General features: G+C 33.8%; 2 protein-coding genes across 2 annotated transcripts; one reads left to right on the forward strand and one right to left on the reverse strand.

Annotated features, from left to right (window-relative positions):
- The first annotated feature begins 1,580 nt into the window (after window positions 1–1,580).
- Window positions 1,581–8,552, forward strand: LOC118063159 (nucleobase-ascorbate transporter 11). Its single transcript, XM_035077105.2, has 10 exons — window positions 1,581–2,449; window positions 2,712–2,809; window positions 2,914–3,084; window positions 3,393–3,493; window positions 3,898–4,033; window positions 4,195–4,245; window positions 6,504–6,791; window positions 7,117–7,351; window positions 7,665–7,945; window positions 8,064–8,552. The coding sequence occupies exons 1-10, from the start codon at window positions 1,819–1,821 to the stop codon at window positions 8,262–8,264; spliced, it is 2,193 nt and encodes a 730-aa protein (XP_034932996.1). The 5' UTR covers window positions 1,581–1,818; the 3' UTR covers window positions 8,265–8,552.
- On the reverse strand, window positions 8,461–12,654 carry LOC118063359 (putative U-box domain-containing protein 50). The gene is made up of 7 exons (XM_073410279.1): window positions 12,170–12,654; window positions 11,953–12,065; window positions 11,184–11,563; window positions 10,488–10,628; window positions 9,859–10,398; window positions 9,033–9,737; window positions 8,461–8,918 (listed from the first exon to the last, which is right to left on the reverse strand). Exons 3-7 carry the CDS (start codon window positions 11,469–11,471, stop codon window positions 8,724–8,726), a joined length of 1,869 nt encoding a protein of 622 aa, XP_073266380.1. The 5' UTR covers window positions 11,472–11,563; window positions 11,953–12,065; window positions 12,170–12,654; the 3' UTR covers window positions 8,461–8,723.
- Between the last annotated feature and the right edge of the window lie 4,734 nt (window positions 12,655–17,388).

A 17,388-nucleotide genomic window follows, 5' to 3' on the forward strand; every position in this document is an offset into this window, starting at 1 on the left:
ATAAATTAAAGTAATGATTTTAATATACTAATATAAAAAACATTACTTTAACATATTTTTAAAAATAATTAGTAATTGAAAGATTTTAAGATAAATAGGGTTATTGATGGATCAATAAAAAAATAATGTTCCAAGAATACCCCTTATCTTGTTGGTTGTATAGTTTTTCTTAACATTTCTTAATAAAGTATGTTATTCTAGACCAGTAAAATAGTATTATTTTACATTGGTTTCACTAATAATGTAAAGAATATTAAGGGAAAATCTAGTGGGGTGTAGTTTAACTGGTCAGAATTTAGATTTGTTTTTTAAAATTCACCGATTCGAGTCTTACAAATCTCAGGGTCACTGGAGGCTTATATAATTGTTAACTTCATAGCCCATAAGATTAGTTGATATACATGTAAGCTGGTCCGGATACTTATATTAATAAAAAAAAATATTAAGAAGAATGATGTTTGAAAGAGAATTAAAATTTTTGAAAAAATTGTGTAGATTTATATTTATTATATAAATAAATAAATAAATATATTATTTTGTATAATTTGATAAAAAAATTATCATGAGGCCATCGTAATTTTTCAAATCTTACATAGAAAACAGATTGAAGTATTGGAGATTTTTTATTTATTTTAATTTACTGTACCAATGAAAATTATCTCTTAAAAAAAATCCAAACTCACTTTAGATGACATGACCAGCAACATTTTCCCCAGCCACCATGACCACTCATGGAAGCTTCAACCGGAAGAAATCCTTGTCATCATTCACTAAAAGTTAGAGAAAAAAGAGAGAGATTAGTTTGATATATTTACTTGGTAAAGTTATAAAAAAGAATAAATTTATAATAATATTTTTTCCCCGTCGAGAGGCTTTCCTGACCCTGACCATAAACGTCAAAGCGACGTCACCCTCTTCCGCGTGCCGTCAATCCACTGAATCAGCCTTCTGTCATCTCAAATCCAAACGGAGATTTTTTTTTTTGAATAATTAATTCGATGGTTAAATATATTTATTTTGCTCTTTTAACTTAATAAAACTATTAATCTTTTGTAAATATATATTTTTAAAATCATTTAAAAATTTAATCCCAGTTACTAAACTAACAGAGGTCAATCGGAGGATTTTATAATGTTGAGATTGTGTTTGTTTTTATGTCTAAATTTTTTTTTTAAATTAATTTTTTTATTGTTTCTAGATTTTTTTGATGTCCTAAATAAAAAAATATTTTTTTAAAATACAAAATTATTATTTTAAAGTATTCATACATAAAAAAAATATATTTACTGTAGTCTCAAATACAATCTTAATCTATAACTATTATATATTTATATCATATTAAAAAATAGATATAAAAAAAGAGAAAATTATATTTATATATGTTCTTAAAATTATTTAAAAAACTAATCTCGGTTGGTTAAGGGCAAAAAAAAAAAAAAGTTATGATTTTTAATCTGTTTTTTTTCTTATTCGAGTCAATTAACCCGACGGCGTAACCTGAATTTAGATTTGGATCAATCTCCCAATCCGTCTTGTAAGAATGGGACAGCTCGCTCCCTCACTCTACTTCGGAGTTTAGACTGACAGTCCTCTGTCAACTCACTCTTCTCTCTCCTTAAATTAATCATGAAGTAACATTAACGTTAACTGTAACTAACGCCAACAGTCCAGCCGACATTAACCTCAAGAACCATCTCTCTCTCTCTCTGTTCCGTTCTGTTCTGTCTGGTTTGCTTTGCTTTTACTTTAAAGTTTGCTGCTTTCTTTGCTTACTGCCACTTTGTCATTCTATCCAACTAATCCTAAAATTGAAGTTCAATGGCAATAGGCTCGTCGAGCTCTGACTCACGACCCAATCCCGCCGGTCCCGACCCGCAGTCACAAAGAGAAGTAAAAGGAGCTAATGCTAACAACAAGATTGATCCATTTGTGCCCAGAACTGATCACAATCCCAGGGAGCTGAGATCTTGGGCTAAGAGAACTGGTTTCGTCTCTTCTTTCTCTTCTGAAACCACCACAAGCAATGACACGGCCACGCCAACTCCTGCCCCTGACTTGTATAATAAAGCTGTTGATAACAACAACCATCACAGAAATGGTGGGTCGTCTCCCAAAATCGAGATCGACCCGATTCTGGGACGGACCAGGCAGCTCAACAGTCGCATCGAAATTGAACCGGAATTTAGGCCTGGAAATGACGATAGGGGTTTGGGGTTAAGAGATGAGAGTAAGAAAAGGATAGTTGGGAATGATGTTTTGGGAGCTATTCCTAATAAAGATGAAGTTGGGCTAAATGGAACTGGAAATGAGCCAAAGAAAGGAGAAGTAAATGATTTTGATCATGTTGGCATTGAAGTTTATCCATTTGGGGAGGAACTGATTGCCAATGAAGGTTGGAATAATAGACAAAGTGGAATGAGATATGGATTAAGAGACAATCCGGGTTTTGGTATTTACTAATTTCATCTTTCTCTTTTACTTTTCACTCTTGAATTTAATATTTTCCGTATGATGAAATGATATTGTTTGTTTAATCAGTAATGTTTTAGTGCTGAAGATAGATAGCAAAAATACTAGTAAACAGTGTAAATTCCCAGGATTATATGAATCTTGAACCCTGTAGTCAAAGCCAATGTCTTTCATTCTCGTTATCTTTCTGGAAATCATTTCTTTTCTCTCTAACCGTTACCTTTTTTTCCTCTTAACTGCAGCCCTGCTTGTGTATTATGGCCTGCAGCATTATTTATCATTGGCAGGCTCCCTGATTTTCATCCCCTTAATCATCGTACCAGCCATGGGTGGAACAGATGTAAGCATTGTTTCTCATGGATACCATGCTGTTTTCTACAATACAGGACAGGAGTTGGCATAGCTTTATTGTTGACATATCTTCTTTTACGTAATTGATGACAGAGGGATACCGCCGAAGTGATTTCTACCATGTTGCTGATCTCTGGCATTACAACTATACTGCACTCCTACTTTGGCACCCGACTTCCATTAGTTCAAGGGAGTTCATTTGTATATTTAGCACCGGCATTAGTTATAATTAATGCTCGGGAGTATCGGAATCTAACGGAACATGTAAGTTTATAACGAGGAAGGCTTGTCTAGCTTTGTCATGAATTTTGAAATTCCAAAATCCTGGTAAACGTTTTGCGTTCTCAGAATAGGATATTTTTTCCACAAACTTTTGGGAATTGAAACCTCCCCATAATCTATGAGCTTCTGATTGAATGAGATATGTGACGGAAGTATGGATAATTCTTTCTGTATCTCTTCATATTTAAAGGATTGGGGATATTTGCAATCCGTGACTGGTTTGTTATTGTGTTTTACTTTTATTGAATTGCTGTAAGTACTGTTTTGATACATTTTTTGCTAAACTGCAGAAATTTAGACACATTATGAGGGAACTGCAAGGGGCTATAATTGTTGGTTCTCTATTCCAAACCATCTTGGGATTCACTGGTTTCATGTCTCTTCTTCTAAGGTAAATGACCAGTTTCTTGCCATGTCTTTCTAGTCCTTGTTCAAAGAATATGACCGTTATCCTATTATGAATGCACGTGTTGGATGCATCACATCACACCTATGCTTTGCTTGTTTTTTTTTTTTTTTTTTTTAATGTATAGTGTGGGTTTTGCTCAGTTTTAGCACAGAATTGGGAAAGTTTACTGCCTGATTTTGTTCTTTTATCCTAAATGGACAACTTTGACAAGAAAGAAGATCTACATATTCATCATTAACAGTGTGCTATATTTGATTTATTGTTAATTTTTTCAATATTTCTAGTGAAGCATTGCCAAAGCTAAAATTGTAGGGTTTGTCCACAATAAGTTGAATTTTAATAATCTGCTGCTAATGCCATCTTACTTGTCAAATATTGTGTTGCAGATTGATTAATCCAGTTGTCATTGCACCAACTGTTGCTGCAGTAGGTTTGGCATTTTTTAGCTATGGTTTTCCACAAGCTGGAAGCTGTGTAGAAATCAGCATTCCTTTGATACTACTGGTTCTTATATTTACCCTAGTGAGTGGTATCCCTTGCAGATTAAGCAATCCTTTGTATAATAGGCAATCGTGTGCATTCATTCATTCTATTTCTAGTTTTTAAAAACATTGCTCTAATTCCTATAATTTTTTGTCATCGTATTTACTTAATCGTTTGTATGTCTCATAACTTTCTTTCAGTACCTCCGAGGAATATCTATCTTTGGTCATCGCATATTCCAAATATATGCGGTAAGTTTTTTAACTCTCTGTATTGCCTTTTTTCTTAAAATAGTACAAAATTTTACCTCTATATTTAACAATGATTTTCCTTTTTCTCCTGAAAATTAGATCCTTACTGTACAATTTGGTAACTCAGTGCTTATTTCTACCATCTTATCACATGGAAAACAAATCAAACAAGAAGATCTTATAGTTTTTGCACAATATATATAATGTTCATTACCTTTCTCAATTATGTGATGAATTAGAATGTTATTTTTCCAACTCAATATCGTTTTCATACTTTAAAATAGAGATAATGAATGGGAGAAAGTCATTTCATTTAAATTCAAGTTGAAAGAAAGGATATCTTGAACGCTGAAAAAAATTTATGTATATGCCTTTGGCCTAGTGATAGTGAGCTCGTTGTACTTGCAAAGAGGTTACGGGTTCAAACCCTCCCTCAAGAGCATTTGAGTTTAAAAAGTCCCATTACAAAAGGAGACCAGAGTAGCTTCTTATCTTTGTAGTGAAGGCCAATTCAGTCTCGCGTGGTAGCAAGACTCCCTATCCAGCTAACTCCTAAATATGGCTGTTTATTTAAGAGAAAGAGTTAGAGTTGAATAGATAACATTGAGATTCTTACCATAACTATTGCATCCAAATCAAATCAATGGCTAAAAATTTTTGTATATCTTTTTTGTGAGAGAAAAGAGTTAATTCATCTAAATTGTAAAAATATCAATTCTTTTGCCAACATATTTTTACCAATTTCAATTTGATGGAACACACATTACTAACAATTTGGGGTGTTCTTGCTTACATGGCATTTTGATCTCTCACTCCATTAAATTTTGATGTTTTAATAGTATTTCCTTAGACAATTGCTATGTTGGCAATATTTGTACAAATATTCATAGTTTTAAAGCTGGCCGGGTTTAAAAAAATAGGGGAAGGCAAAAACCCAAGTGACCTAGTCAAAAACCCGGGTTGACCCGGTGACCTGGCAAGACCCGGTCAAAAACCTGGTTGCAACCCCTTGCTATTTATTTATTTTTAACAAAAATGACATCGTTTTGTTTTTAAAAAAATTGACCCAGGATGTCCTGGTCAAACCCGTGACCTGGGCCTCGGGTCGGGTTTTAAAACTACACAAATTATTGTGCTACCAAGTTATGAAGCTATTTATGTAACAATTCCCTCTTTTAGTAAGTAAATGCACGGGATGGATGGAAATTACAAGAACAATATTGGTCTTGGGGCCTAAATCAATGATTAGATTTGAAACGAAGGGCCCTCTTTTTCACTAAAGCTAAACCCATGGATATGGCCAAGGTTGTTAAAATCGCGTTTTGACTCGTAAAATCGTACGATTTTACGAGTCAAAACATGCATTACGGGTTGAATCGCTTGAAAAAATCGAAAATGGGTAAAATCGGGTTGAAATCGGGTGAAATCGCAAAAATCGGATGAAATCGCGATTTCAGAACCGATTTTGCGATTTCAACAAAATGAGGCGCTGAAACAAAATTCCCCCCTCATGTCCAGCTGTCAGACGTCTATTGGATTTTTCTTCAGTCTTCAGGCGAGAATCACGTGCGGAAGTCATGCCAAGTGCCCTCCACTCCTTATTCTATCAAAAGCTGTTACATTAATCAATCATATGTTTCTATTGCACTTGTCACTGCAGCCATTGATTTTCACTCCTCCTGTCCTGCCCTCTTCTCTGTCTCTACCCAAGATTCAATGCTTCTAGCCGGAGAGAGAGAGAGAGAGAGAGAGCTCCGTTGCGTCTTTTTATTATTTTAGTACTTGTATGGAGAACGGAGATAGTGGCCCTGCCCAGTCAGACATATAGGTTCATCAACCACTACTTTCAGAGGCTAATTGCAAAATAAACTCCCGCTTTTGCTCCCATGCAACAATCAACTAGTCCCCAGTCCCCTCTTTCCACCCGCGCCATGCTGCGGGTACTATTTTAAATAGATTTTTTTTTATATTATATTTTTTTTTATTAAAAAATAAAAAGATGATATTTATATTTTATAAAATAAATTAAAAATATATGAAATTATATATATAAGAGCATGAATTTTTATTTGAAGCATAAATTTTTTTTTGATGTATTTTAAAATTCCTTACGATTTTAAGATTTTACGATCCGAGTTTGTGAACGGCTTTCCGTGTCGTGTTAAAATCGCGATTTTAACAACCTTGGGTATGGCCATGGTAAATCTGTTTACTTCTATTACTTGATTAAAATTGCTTACATTTATTTTTCAGTGCAGGTCCCCTTGAGCGTCCTTATAATATGGACATATGCATTCTTCTTGACAGCTGGTGGAGCATACAACTACAAAGGTTGCAGCCCTGATATACCTAGTTCTAACATCTTAGTGGATGCGTGTAGAAAGCATGCATATACAATGCAGCACTGCAGGACTGATGCTTCCAATGCATGGAGAACTGCTGCTTGGGTCAGAATACCGTACCCATTGCAGTGGGGTGTGCCCATCTTCCATTTTAGGACTTCCCTGATCATGATAATAGTATCACTAGTTGCATCTGTGGATTCGGTTAGTAAATACAAATGCACAAATATTAGCGTTTTTTATAATTGTAAAGATCTGAATTCTTGTACAGCAAGCTTCATAGTCTACAAATTTTTGGGTTTACCAGTAAGTAATCAGACACAGAACACCAGATCGTAGTATAGCAGGGTGCTTCTGTCTTTCCATCTTAATGGAGTGAAATAAATAATGAAAGGCATGTGACTGCAGCTACTATGGAAAGGTTAAAAGGCTAATATAGAGGGAAATTGATTTTTTAGTTTTAAGGATATTTTGACTTCATTAAAAGAGAACTGACCAAAGAACTGTGACTGTGACACTGGTTAACCAGGTTGGAACTTATCACTCTACATCTTTGCTTGTTAATTCAAAGCCTCCAACTCCACGAATTGTCAGCAGAGGAATTGCGTTGGAGGGCTTCTGCAGTGTATTGGCTGGAATTTGGGGTTGTGGCACCGGTTCAACAACATTAACAGAAAATGTTCATACTGTCAATATAACAAAGGTGGCCAGTCGAAGGGTTGTGGAGGTTGGAGCAGCTTTCTTGATCCTGTTCTCATTTATAGGTAAACATCCTTGTGAAGACAAAACTTCATGTTTGAGAGTGATTAATGCATGGTCTTTTGTTAATTAGTTGATGCATGCTCGAAAGTGCAATCATAAGCAAGGTCTGGAAATCTATAGTGCAGTTCTGGCACCTACTTGTTTAAGTAGGATGTACACTGGACACATGGAATTAGGCTTTGAAGTAGAAATCTTTTTCAGAAGGGGCTTCCAATAGAATTTACAATAAAAAAAAGATTGTACAGGAAATCATTGAGTTCATTAGTGTCATAATGTGGGTGTTATCTTGCTGACATGTTTACTTCTGATTAATAGGAAAAGTGGGTGCCATACTTGCATCAATACCCCAGGCCTTGGCTGCTTCAATACTTTGCTTCATGTGGGGCCTTATTGTATCACTAGGTCTCTCAACTTTGCAGTACAGCCAAACAGCAAGTTTTAGGAACATCACAATAGTAGGTGTTTCACTGTTCCTTGGTTTAACAATTCCTGCGTACTTCCAGCAGTATCAACCTGAATCCAGCTTGATACTGCCAAGTTATTTTGTTCCATATGCGGCAGCATCAAATGGACCAGTCCAAACCAGCAGTAAACAAGTATGTCTCTTTGCCATTTCTATATGTAAGAGCATTTATCTGTCGTTGGCTCATGCATTTCCAGGCATCTTTTTATTTCCAATGCTGAAGAGTTGATCTTCCATTTTCTATATTTCAGTTTGATTTTGCGATGAACGCTCTCATGTCCTTGAACATGGTTGTGACACTCTTGGTCGCATTTGTGCTTGACAACACCGTCCCAGGTAGCCGGCAAGAAAGAGGAGTGTACATATGGTCTCGTGCTGAAGACATGGTAACTGACGCAACTTTGCATGCAGATTATTCCCTGCCAAGTAAAGTTTCCAGATTTTTCTGTTGAGCAAGGTGTTTGCATGCATGATATTAGTTTGGTTGCATTATGTGCTTGGTGCATGATATTAGTACAGGTTATGTGGGAGTAATTGTGAAGTTCCTAGGTTGAATTGCCTTCCCGTTAGTTGGGGGATTGGTGGGTGGTTATAATGACACTTCACACCAATTAAAGCATAGTAGTGTATGATCTTTATAGAACAAAATTGAGAGAGTGAATGCACTACAGAATTAGTAATACTATTGTAATTGGAAGAAACTTGGTGTTCAGATTACAATATATGTCTATTTGGTAGAAGGTTTCTTCGGGCTTTTGCATGTGGCGTTGGCTGCATTATTAGCTCTCAGTGAGTGGCTTGCCAAGCTTTCGCCATCTTCTCAGTCGCGAACTTTCCGATCAAGCTCCAGTTGAGCTTTATTCAAGCGTGCAATCAGCAGATAGCATTAGTAAGGAATACAGTGTGTCATGTCAGGAAGCAGTGGATTTCCTTCTATTCCATTCTTGAATTAGGGAACGAAGGGTGTGATTCGGAGTAAGGAATTTGTGCTTAAGCCTTAAATTTGTCATCGGTGAAGTATCCCGCCCTGTGTTTAGCCATTCCTCGATGGCTTCCAACTCATACGAAAATCCATCCGCTGCAACATGCGGATTTTTCATTACCTCCTGCACTCATTATCGTCAAATATGTTAGTTGCTACAGCACGTTTAGTGGAACCTAGAAAAAATGAGATAGCTTTGTATTCCATTTTTCATCAATTCTTGGTGCTTGAAGCTAACCTGTAATATAGGGCAGAGGAAAATGCTTGGTGCTTCGCTTGAGTCTTCTCTATCATCAATACTTCCATTAACTACCACCTCACATCCACTTTTGGCAGCTAGATCATCGGCCTTTCTAGTAATCTTTTCAAGCTCTTCCCTTGTTTTTGCTAGACTGAAATCTACTTTGCACTCTAAACACCTCGTTGCTATCCCAGCAAGTTCATAAGCCAAGTCCAATGGCCACTTTCCGGCCCTCTCATCTAAAACCGTTAGCAGGGCTGTCTTCTCCATTGCCATCGCCTCCTCGACCAGCCCGGTCCGACTTCTCCCTGTCAAAAGTTGGAACAATAAAACTCCAAAAGCCTGAATATTGGGCAGCGTTTCATTTGCATCTGGACTCTGAGCTAGTCTGAACCCACCGATCTTAGCAACTAGATTGCGGTCGAGGAGGACATTCGATGCAGTCAAGTGAACTTGAGCAAAGGGTCTGGGTCGGGCCAAGTGGAGGAAGCTCAGGCCTGAACATATCTCATGAGCTACCCGGATCCTATGATTCCACCTGAAGGCCCGGTTTCTTTTTCCATGGTTTCTTTGAGAGGAGGAAAACAAGATGTCCCTTAAGCTTCCATTGTGCATATATTCAAAAATGATGCACCTGGGCTCAGAGCACGACCCAATAATGGCAACCAAATGCTGGTGTCTAATGCTGTTAAGTGCCTTCACCTGCATAACGAAAGTTCCATTTGGGTTATAGGTAACAAGAGGAATTCAAACAAGCCTTTGTTGTGTATTAACCTAATGACAAGAGGCATAATTAAGTTATTGTGCTTATCTATAACATCACCTTAGCTAGAAAAGCTTCTTGAGACAATCCATTATCGAAACTGAGCATTTTGATTGCAACAGTCGTGTGATTGATACGCCCACGGTATACATTTGTCCAATGCCCGCCGGATTTCAATCTTAGACTCTCAGAAAAGTTGTCCGTTGCCGATCTGATATCCTTTTTAGTGTACTCTCTGTAACCACAACATAATTCATTCAACTTTGCCACCGTTCCCACGGCATCCTTTTCCTTACAGAACTCGATTCGACGCCGAAGAACATCTCTCTGTCTCCGTAACTCCTCGATCTCTCTAACCATTTGTGCTCTTGCAATGACTGCCTTCTCTAACTGAACCTCCACATGTGATCTTGCCATAGTTGATGCTTGGAGTTTGCTATAGACCTCTGATCGGAGCTCAACAAGGGAGCTTAGCCTCTTCTTGCTTTCTTGAATATCACGTCTGATTTCTTGAATTTGTTCATTCTCGGCATCTAAGCTTTTACTTAAATCTAAGCGATTCAAGACCTCTTCTTGAATCTTCGCTTCAAGTTCCTCAACCTATAGAATGATTTCCTATTAATGGCAACCCTGAAGAAAGTCATACAAGAAATAGCTTATATATTAAGGAAGTCGAGAGCTTATATTACCCGGCTATTGCACAAACATTTAGCCCATTCAGCTTTTGCACATCTTTCTGAATTGACTTTACCGTCTTCCCTCTTCATATGAGTCATTTTCTGGGTTCCCTCCATTCTCCTTCTCATAGACGCCATTTTTGCTGCAACACTCTGAACTCACCGCAACATCTTGGCATCGGTTAGAAGAGCTTGGAATATCAATTTAGATGAAAAGCGTGTGTGTGGGGGTGGGGCACTAAAATTCCTTAAAAGTTAGCTTCTCAAGGATTCATTTTCTGCCCGCAGCCTGGGACAGGATTGGGATTACATTTGATAATGGCTTTGGTTCACTGGCATCCAAACTTCTCTATATTTGTTAATCAATCGCTATCAGAAGACCTCTTAAAGTGTAAAATAAGTCAAAAGAAGGATTAGAAAGAAATTACCGTGGTATCATTTAGCCAATTACTTGGACTTGTTGGACGTTAACCATGATTTCCAACTACTACACTATGCTAATTATAATCACCTTTTATCATTAGGACCTTGCATGATGGCCACATATTGTAGAGAATTTTGTACAATTTACTAGCAAACAAAAGCAAAAAGGAAAATACGAGTAGTAGGGGACTAGTTGAACGTGAGATATCGTATAGCTGTTTACACTTTACAGCAAGCAAAGAACTATGGCCACATACTGCAGAAATATCTTGGATATTTGCTTACCATAGCCATAGTAGAAACGGCATCCTCTGCCACACCTGGTTCCGTTGAACCAGGCCGCAAAATATCATTCTCTTCCTTGCAGATTTCTTCATCTAAATTCAAAGACAGCAAATGTTCGAAATAATTTTCAATCTCTTGGGCATAATCTTCCCACTGATTTTCATTCTCTAGGGCTTTTGACGAGGCAGGTAACTGGTGAGAATCATGGGAGTTGTCGGTAAACATTTTTCCTAACCAGCTTCTAAAGTTGGCCTTTTTTGCAACCATCGCTCCTTGATCATCCTCCATGAATCCTTCTTCCTTTTCTCCTTTAAGGAACACCAACTTTTGGATTGTGCTGATGAATGTGGGACGATCCACTAATTGCACTCTTCGATCTCCTACGGTGAATGGAAATTAATCGATAAAACAAGGATTGTATATCACAAGAATCATGAATACACCCCGTCAATATCAAAGAGAAGTCAAAGAACTTAAATAACGCTATGTATAGATATCTGGAAACCCTTTAAAGATATGCATCTACCATGATGAAGACGACTCCATGAACGCAAGTCCCATGACTAATTTGGTTATCCTGTGTGTGCAGATCAAATCTACTATGACTTTATGAATGGTTTCATCAGATTTTTCAAATTTCAATAGATGCCAGCCTTTATCCGTTTACAAACATGGTGGGAAATCCTAACTAAGAAACCATCAAATTAAATGAAGAACTGGAGACAAAAATCATTGCAAAATCAAAGAAGCTAGCAACTTAGAGACAAACCTTTCCACGGAAAGCTATATACTCGGAGAGCAGCTTGTCTATCTTTCCTTGCTCATACTTCCTAAGAACTTCCAGTTTCTCATCACTCGCAGAGCTGGCATGTGGCTTCCCAGCTGAAAATTCATTAAGCCAAGGTAGTTTCTAAAGCCAAAAACATATATATATATATATATATATATATATATATATATGATCAAAATTAGTGGAGTCCACTTACACGGGGTGCAAACAAAATCCTTGGAAACGCTAGTACTGCAGGTCACATGGAGAAATTAAGAAAGACTACGGAGATTGGATTAATGGTTTCCATTTCCCAAGTGTCCAATCCTAAGTCTTGAATCCATGTTGTAAATCATTCCCAAGAGCAACACACACCTTCTCCACATGACTATCCATCAATCACTTGGCTTTTGAGAGCACAAATAATCCAGCGAGCACGCGCATTTAACAGAAAGATTTGAAGTCCAGAGCCACCATAGAAATTGACACAAAATCTGGTCTAAAAAAAGGCAAGCAAAGGGAGAAGGGTGGGTTGGATTATTTTCAAAAAGCTTGCTAACAAGTTTTCAAAATTAACGACCTTTAGGAGGGGACTGTATGCTTATTTAGTATTACTACAACTGTCTTCCTTGGACTTTCTTGGATAGGTTAGTAAAACGTGGCTTCTCGGACCACCACCTTCCTTTGTTTATTTTATTAGGGTTGAAATTTTCTCAGTTGGATGCATTCCTTGGATCCTTCTTTGAGCTCCTCTGTACACGTGGCAATACCGAGTTTTAAACGGTGTTTAACTTTAAAAGGCATTATTTTTTATATATGTTTTCAAGTTAAATACAGTTTAAATCACATAAATAAGCGTAAGCTTGTTGTGATTTTTTTTAAAATTATATATATATATATATATATATATATATTAAAATAATTTTTTAAAATATTTTAATATTTATTTTTAACATCACTATATAAAAATAATCTAAAATATAAAAAATTAATAATTTTAAAATTTTAAAAATATAATTCAACCGTAATACCAAACTACACGGTAGTTTATGAACGTGTTTGGCAGTGTGGTAGCGATTGCTTTTCAAATAGCTTTTCGTGCTGAAATACATGCCAGTGATATTTTTTTATTTTTAAAAAATTATTTTTGACATCAGCACATTAAAATAATTCAAAAAATACAAACCATATTTAATTTTAATAAAAAAAAATTAAAATTTAGCTAAACATAAATTCAACCGCAGAGCCCACCATGAAATTGGACCAGGAAATCCAGCAGGGATCTACCTCCAGGAAAGAGTAAATTATTTTAGAATGAAACATCAGGCATTGTGATTTTGCTGATCAGTAAACGACAGATTAATCTTCTCTTTTAGATAATACAACCAGCTTTATGACTATTATTTGCAAATGGTATAATAATAATAATAATGATGATGTAGCTTGACCAAAATTCTCAAATCATGCCGTGGAGCACGAGACATGCGAGATGTCTCGTAGAATCTACTTGTGTTTGATTTTAAATTAAAAATTGAAGGTTAATATTATTAGATGATGAAATTTTAATATCAATTAAAATAAAATTAAAGGGTAAGACATTAAACCTCGTTGAGTTTTTGTGATGATTAAGAAAGTTTGCTTCTTTTCTTCACTTCCCGAGTTTAAACTTGTGGACAAACACCAAGCAAATTTATTAAAATCATTTGAATATACCAGGTAGATATGAAGGGTGAGTCTTTAAAATTAGTTAAAAATAGATTTATAAGTACAGTTATTTTTTAAAATGTAAAATTAAAATAAATTAAAATTTATCCAACCCCGTGTAGAATACAATACTAAATAGGAGCTTAACCTCGATTGATTGATGTGTGATCTGATCTAAAAATACATTTTTATATTAGAAAAATATAAAACATTAAAAATATCTAGTATGAGAATAAAATTTTGTGTAATGATGGGATCCAATAAATTTTAATTCTAAGTTTGATCGGGTGTAATAGAAAATAACAATGGGACCAGTTATTATGTATAGAAAAAAGGAAAGGAAAGTAAATGGTGAGTTTGAAAGAAAAAAATGCATAGATCCTAAAATTTTTATTTTTCCCCACCCCCACCTCAATTAATACTTCACCCCTAATTAATCCATTAAGGTGTGCATTTGATATGGAGTTAAAAAACAGAGGTGAATACTACAATAATAATTTTTTAGAATATAAAAGTTGGGTTTCAAAGGGGTTTGCAGTGTGGTTGCGATTGTTTTCTAAAGTGTTTTTCATGTTAAAATACATCAAAATAATATTTTTTTTATTTTTAAAAAATTATTTTTAAGATCAGCGTATCAAAATGACCAAAAACATATAAAAAAATAATTTTTATCAAAAAATTAAATTAAAATTTTTAAATATACAGATTGGCCTGTGTTTCTAAACGGTCTTATGTTTGATGTGCTAATAAATTGAATGTTAAATAACAATAAAAAATAATTAAATTATCAGTAATGATTGTTGATGAAAAATTAAAAAGTATTACATATGTATTGAGATATTAAGATAGTGTTTGGGAACGCGGTTGAAACAGCGTTCCCAAAAAATTCAAAAGTTTTTTTTTTTTTGCTAAAATTTAATGTGGTTTGTACCTTTTGGATCGTTTTGATGTGCTGATGTCAAAAATAATTTTTAAAAAATAAAAAAAATCATTGACATGCATTTCAGCACGAAAAGTTATTTGAAAAGTAACTACTACCACACTACCAAACACACTTTAAAGAAAAGGGAAAGAAAGAGTGAGATTGTTTGGAAATTAAGAGTTAAATATATTCTTTTAAAATATCAATTTAGAAGGGTAATCATCACCATTCTTAATAATTCGCCTTTCTAAAAAAATATTTTTAAATAATACTGAAAAAAAATAAAGGGTTAACTTTAATGGTTTAAAAAATTCATTTTTTCTCTATGAAATTTTAAGATCAATATGCTAGACGGATAAAAAAATATATTTTTAAAATCATTCAATGAAGAATGAAGAATATAGTCTCGGTTAACATGTAAACATACTTATTTTTAAATAAAAAATTTCTATAAAAAATAATAAACATAAATTTTACAAGGACAAATTTTAACTCCCATTAATCAATCACCAAACATTATCTAGATTTTTTCTCCATCTCGTGAAAGTTAAAAAACAAAGTCAAGGGAAGCTAGATGTGAACGGGTTAATACTTGACCTATTTTAACACGAAACCAAACACAATCTTGAAGATAATTTATCTGTGGGTGATAGTAGCGCGAAGGCATGCATAAGATGAAAACAACTTTAATCCAAATTCTCATAACTTAATTTTTTATTTTAATAATAAATAAATAAATAATTTAACAAGATGTCAAAAACATGTTCTTGTCCACAAATTATTTTTTACATGTCGTGTCGAGATATCATGTGCAACAATGATACTGATATAGTCAAATTAAATTTATAAATAAAATGAATGATCAAAATCCAATTATTAACAAGACAGGTGTAGATGTCCCTGCCGACGTGATACAATCTTTAGTAGTATTTTTTTTCAGACGTGGAGAATGCTATTTGGATTGCCCAATGTTCATCTATCTAAATTTTTTGGTCTTTTGATTTTTTTTATTTATTTATTAATATGGATATTTGGGCCAACTTATATATATTTCAACTAATTTTATAAGTCTTAAAATTAACTATTATATAAAACTTTAATGACGCTGAAATTTATAAGACTCGAATTGATGACCTCTACAAAGTAAATCTAAAACCTAACTAGTTAAATTATACCATCCACAATTAATCTTTAAATATTATACGAGTTTTTCGTTGGTGATTCACTCTATAAATGTTTTAGCGCCAAACCACTACTACTATAGCACATCATTTTAATGGGTATTTAACATTCCAGTCAAAATACTATTTACTTATAATTAAAAAAAAGTTTGTTTAAAATTATTTTTTTTATTATATTAAAGTAATAATATTAAAAATAATTTTTTTAAAAAAAATAAACCACAATATCAAATAATATTTTATGTTTTGTATAAAAATTCTTACAAGAGCGAATTTATTGTTTTAAGTCGATGGTTTTTATAATATTCAAAACACCATTTTAAAACATGAGTGAATTTTCTGTTCACAAAAAAGAAATTAATTACCACTAATATGTTGATCTATCATTAATTTCTTTATCAGCATGCTAATTTTTTTTTGTTTCTTCATTTTAACAAGGAGAAGCAGCTACAATTACAAATTTATTTTTTAGCGGAAGCATGTAGCAAGCTCGCTGATTTTGTAATATCCATCAATTATCATGCTTGGATATTACTTTTTTTATATGTAGGATTTGATTGATCACTGAATTTTGATCTTCTACGTCATGATCTGTAGTTAACCTCAGCTATCTTTACTTGTTAATGATAAATTTTACTAATTAATGACCAATTTTATCTTTCTTTCTTGATTAAATAACACAGGATTGCTTATTTCTCGTATAATCAACATCTCTCTTATTCTTTTATTCAAGGTAACTATATGAATACTAACCTATCCTTTTGCACTCAAAACTCTTGACAAATCAACAGTAAGTGCTGTTGCAAATTGAGCACAACTTTAGCACCGTTCAAGTGTGTTTAAAATTATGATGAGATTATTTTTTAAAATAGTTTTTAAATTAGAATATACATCAAAATAATATATTTTATTTTTTAAAATTTATTTATAATATCAACATATCAAAACGATAAAAAATCAACCACTAAAATAGGCAATGCCATTGTCTAAAATATCAAACATATTTCATTGCCTCACTAATCAACTAAACAAATTGTATAGAATACCCTTCACTCGTAATCAAATTCACCGTTCAAAAAAAAATATGCACTTGAAAAGGGTAATTTAATATTTTTTAAAAAAGGATTAATAGTCAGCTTTGGTCATGGAGCTAATTTACAAAATCATCACAAAAATAGGAACTAAATTATAATTTATTGTTTTCCAAACTAAATGTACTAATTTAAAAAATCATAAAAAATATAGGGACTAAATTTATAATTCACTCAATTAGGATTTGATCTCTTCATCGGATTTGGATAATATCATGTCCATTTAAAATCCATCCCACCCACTAAGCCCCTGTTTAACACAAACGGTGGCACCACCATTTTGCCAATCTTTAATTTTTTTAATTTTAAATTATTATTATTATTATTATTATTAATAGGTTAATGTTAAAAGTTAAATTATTTTTTTAATTTTCTTTATTTTAATAGGTTAATTTGAAAAAAATATTTTAAAAACCAACTTTACAACTTTCTTTTAACACTTTGTAATAATGAAAAGTGCATGGAAGACAAGTGTAAGAAAATCAGCAAATAAGACAAAATAAATAAATAAATAACGAAAAGAAATACACCACTCCCC

This window comes from Populus alba, chromosome 7 (genome assembly GCF_005239225.2).
Source record: "Populus alba chromosome 7, ASM523922v2, whole genome shotgun sequence".
NCBI classification, from domain to species: Eukaryota; Viridiplantae; Streptophyta; class Magnoliopsida; order Malpighiales; family Salicaceae; genus Populus; species Populus alba.

What these genes read in the sequence shown, in the direction of transcription:
- LOC118063159 (XM_035077105.2), top strand. Translation starts at nt 1,819, where the DNA reads ATGGCAATAGGCTCGTCGAGCTCTGACTCACGACCCAATCCCGCCGGT. An exon ending in AAGAGACAATCCGGGTTTTG is followed by an intron (nt 2,450 to 2,711) that starts GTATTTACTAAT and finishes TCTTAACTGCAG; the next exon opens with CCCTGCTTGTGTATTATGGC. An exon ending in CAGCCATGGGTGGAACAGAT is followed by an intron (nt 2,810 to 2,913) that starts GTAAGCATTGTT and finishes AATTGATGACAG; the next exon opens with AGGGATACCGCCGAAGTGAT.
- LOC118063359 (XM_073410279.1), bottom strand. Translation starts at nt 11,471, where the DNA reads ATGGAGGATGATCAAGGAGCGATGGTTGCAAAAAAGGCCAACTTTAGA. An exon ending in CCGTTTCTACTATGGCTATG is followed by an intron (nt 10,629 to 11,183) that starts GTAAGCAAATAT and finishes CGGTGAGTTCAG; the next exon opens with AGTGTTGCAGCAAAAATGGC. An exon ending in AAGAAGCTTTTCTAGCTAAG is followed by an intron (nt 9,738 to 9,858) that starts GTGATGTTATAG and finishes TTCGTTATGCAG; the next exon opens with GTGAAGGCACTTAACAGCAT.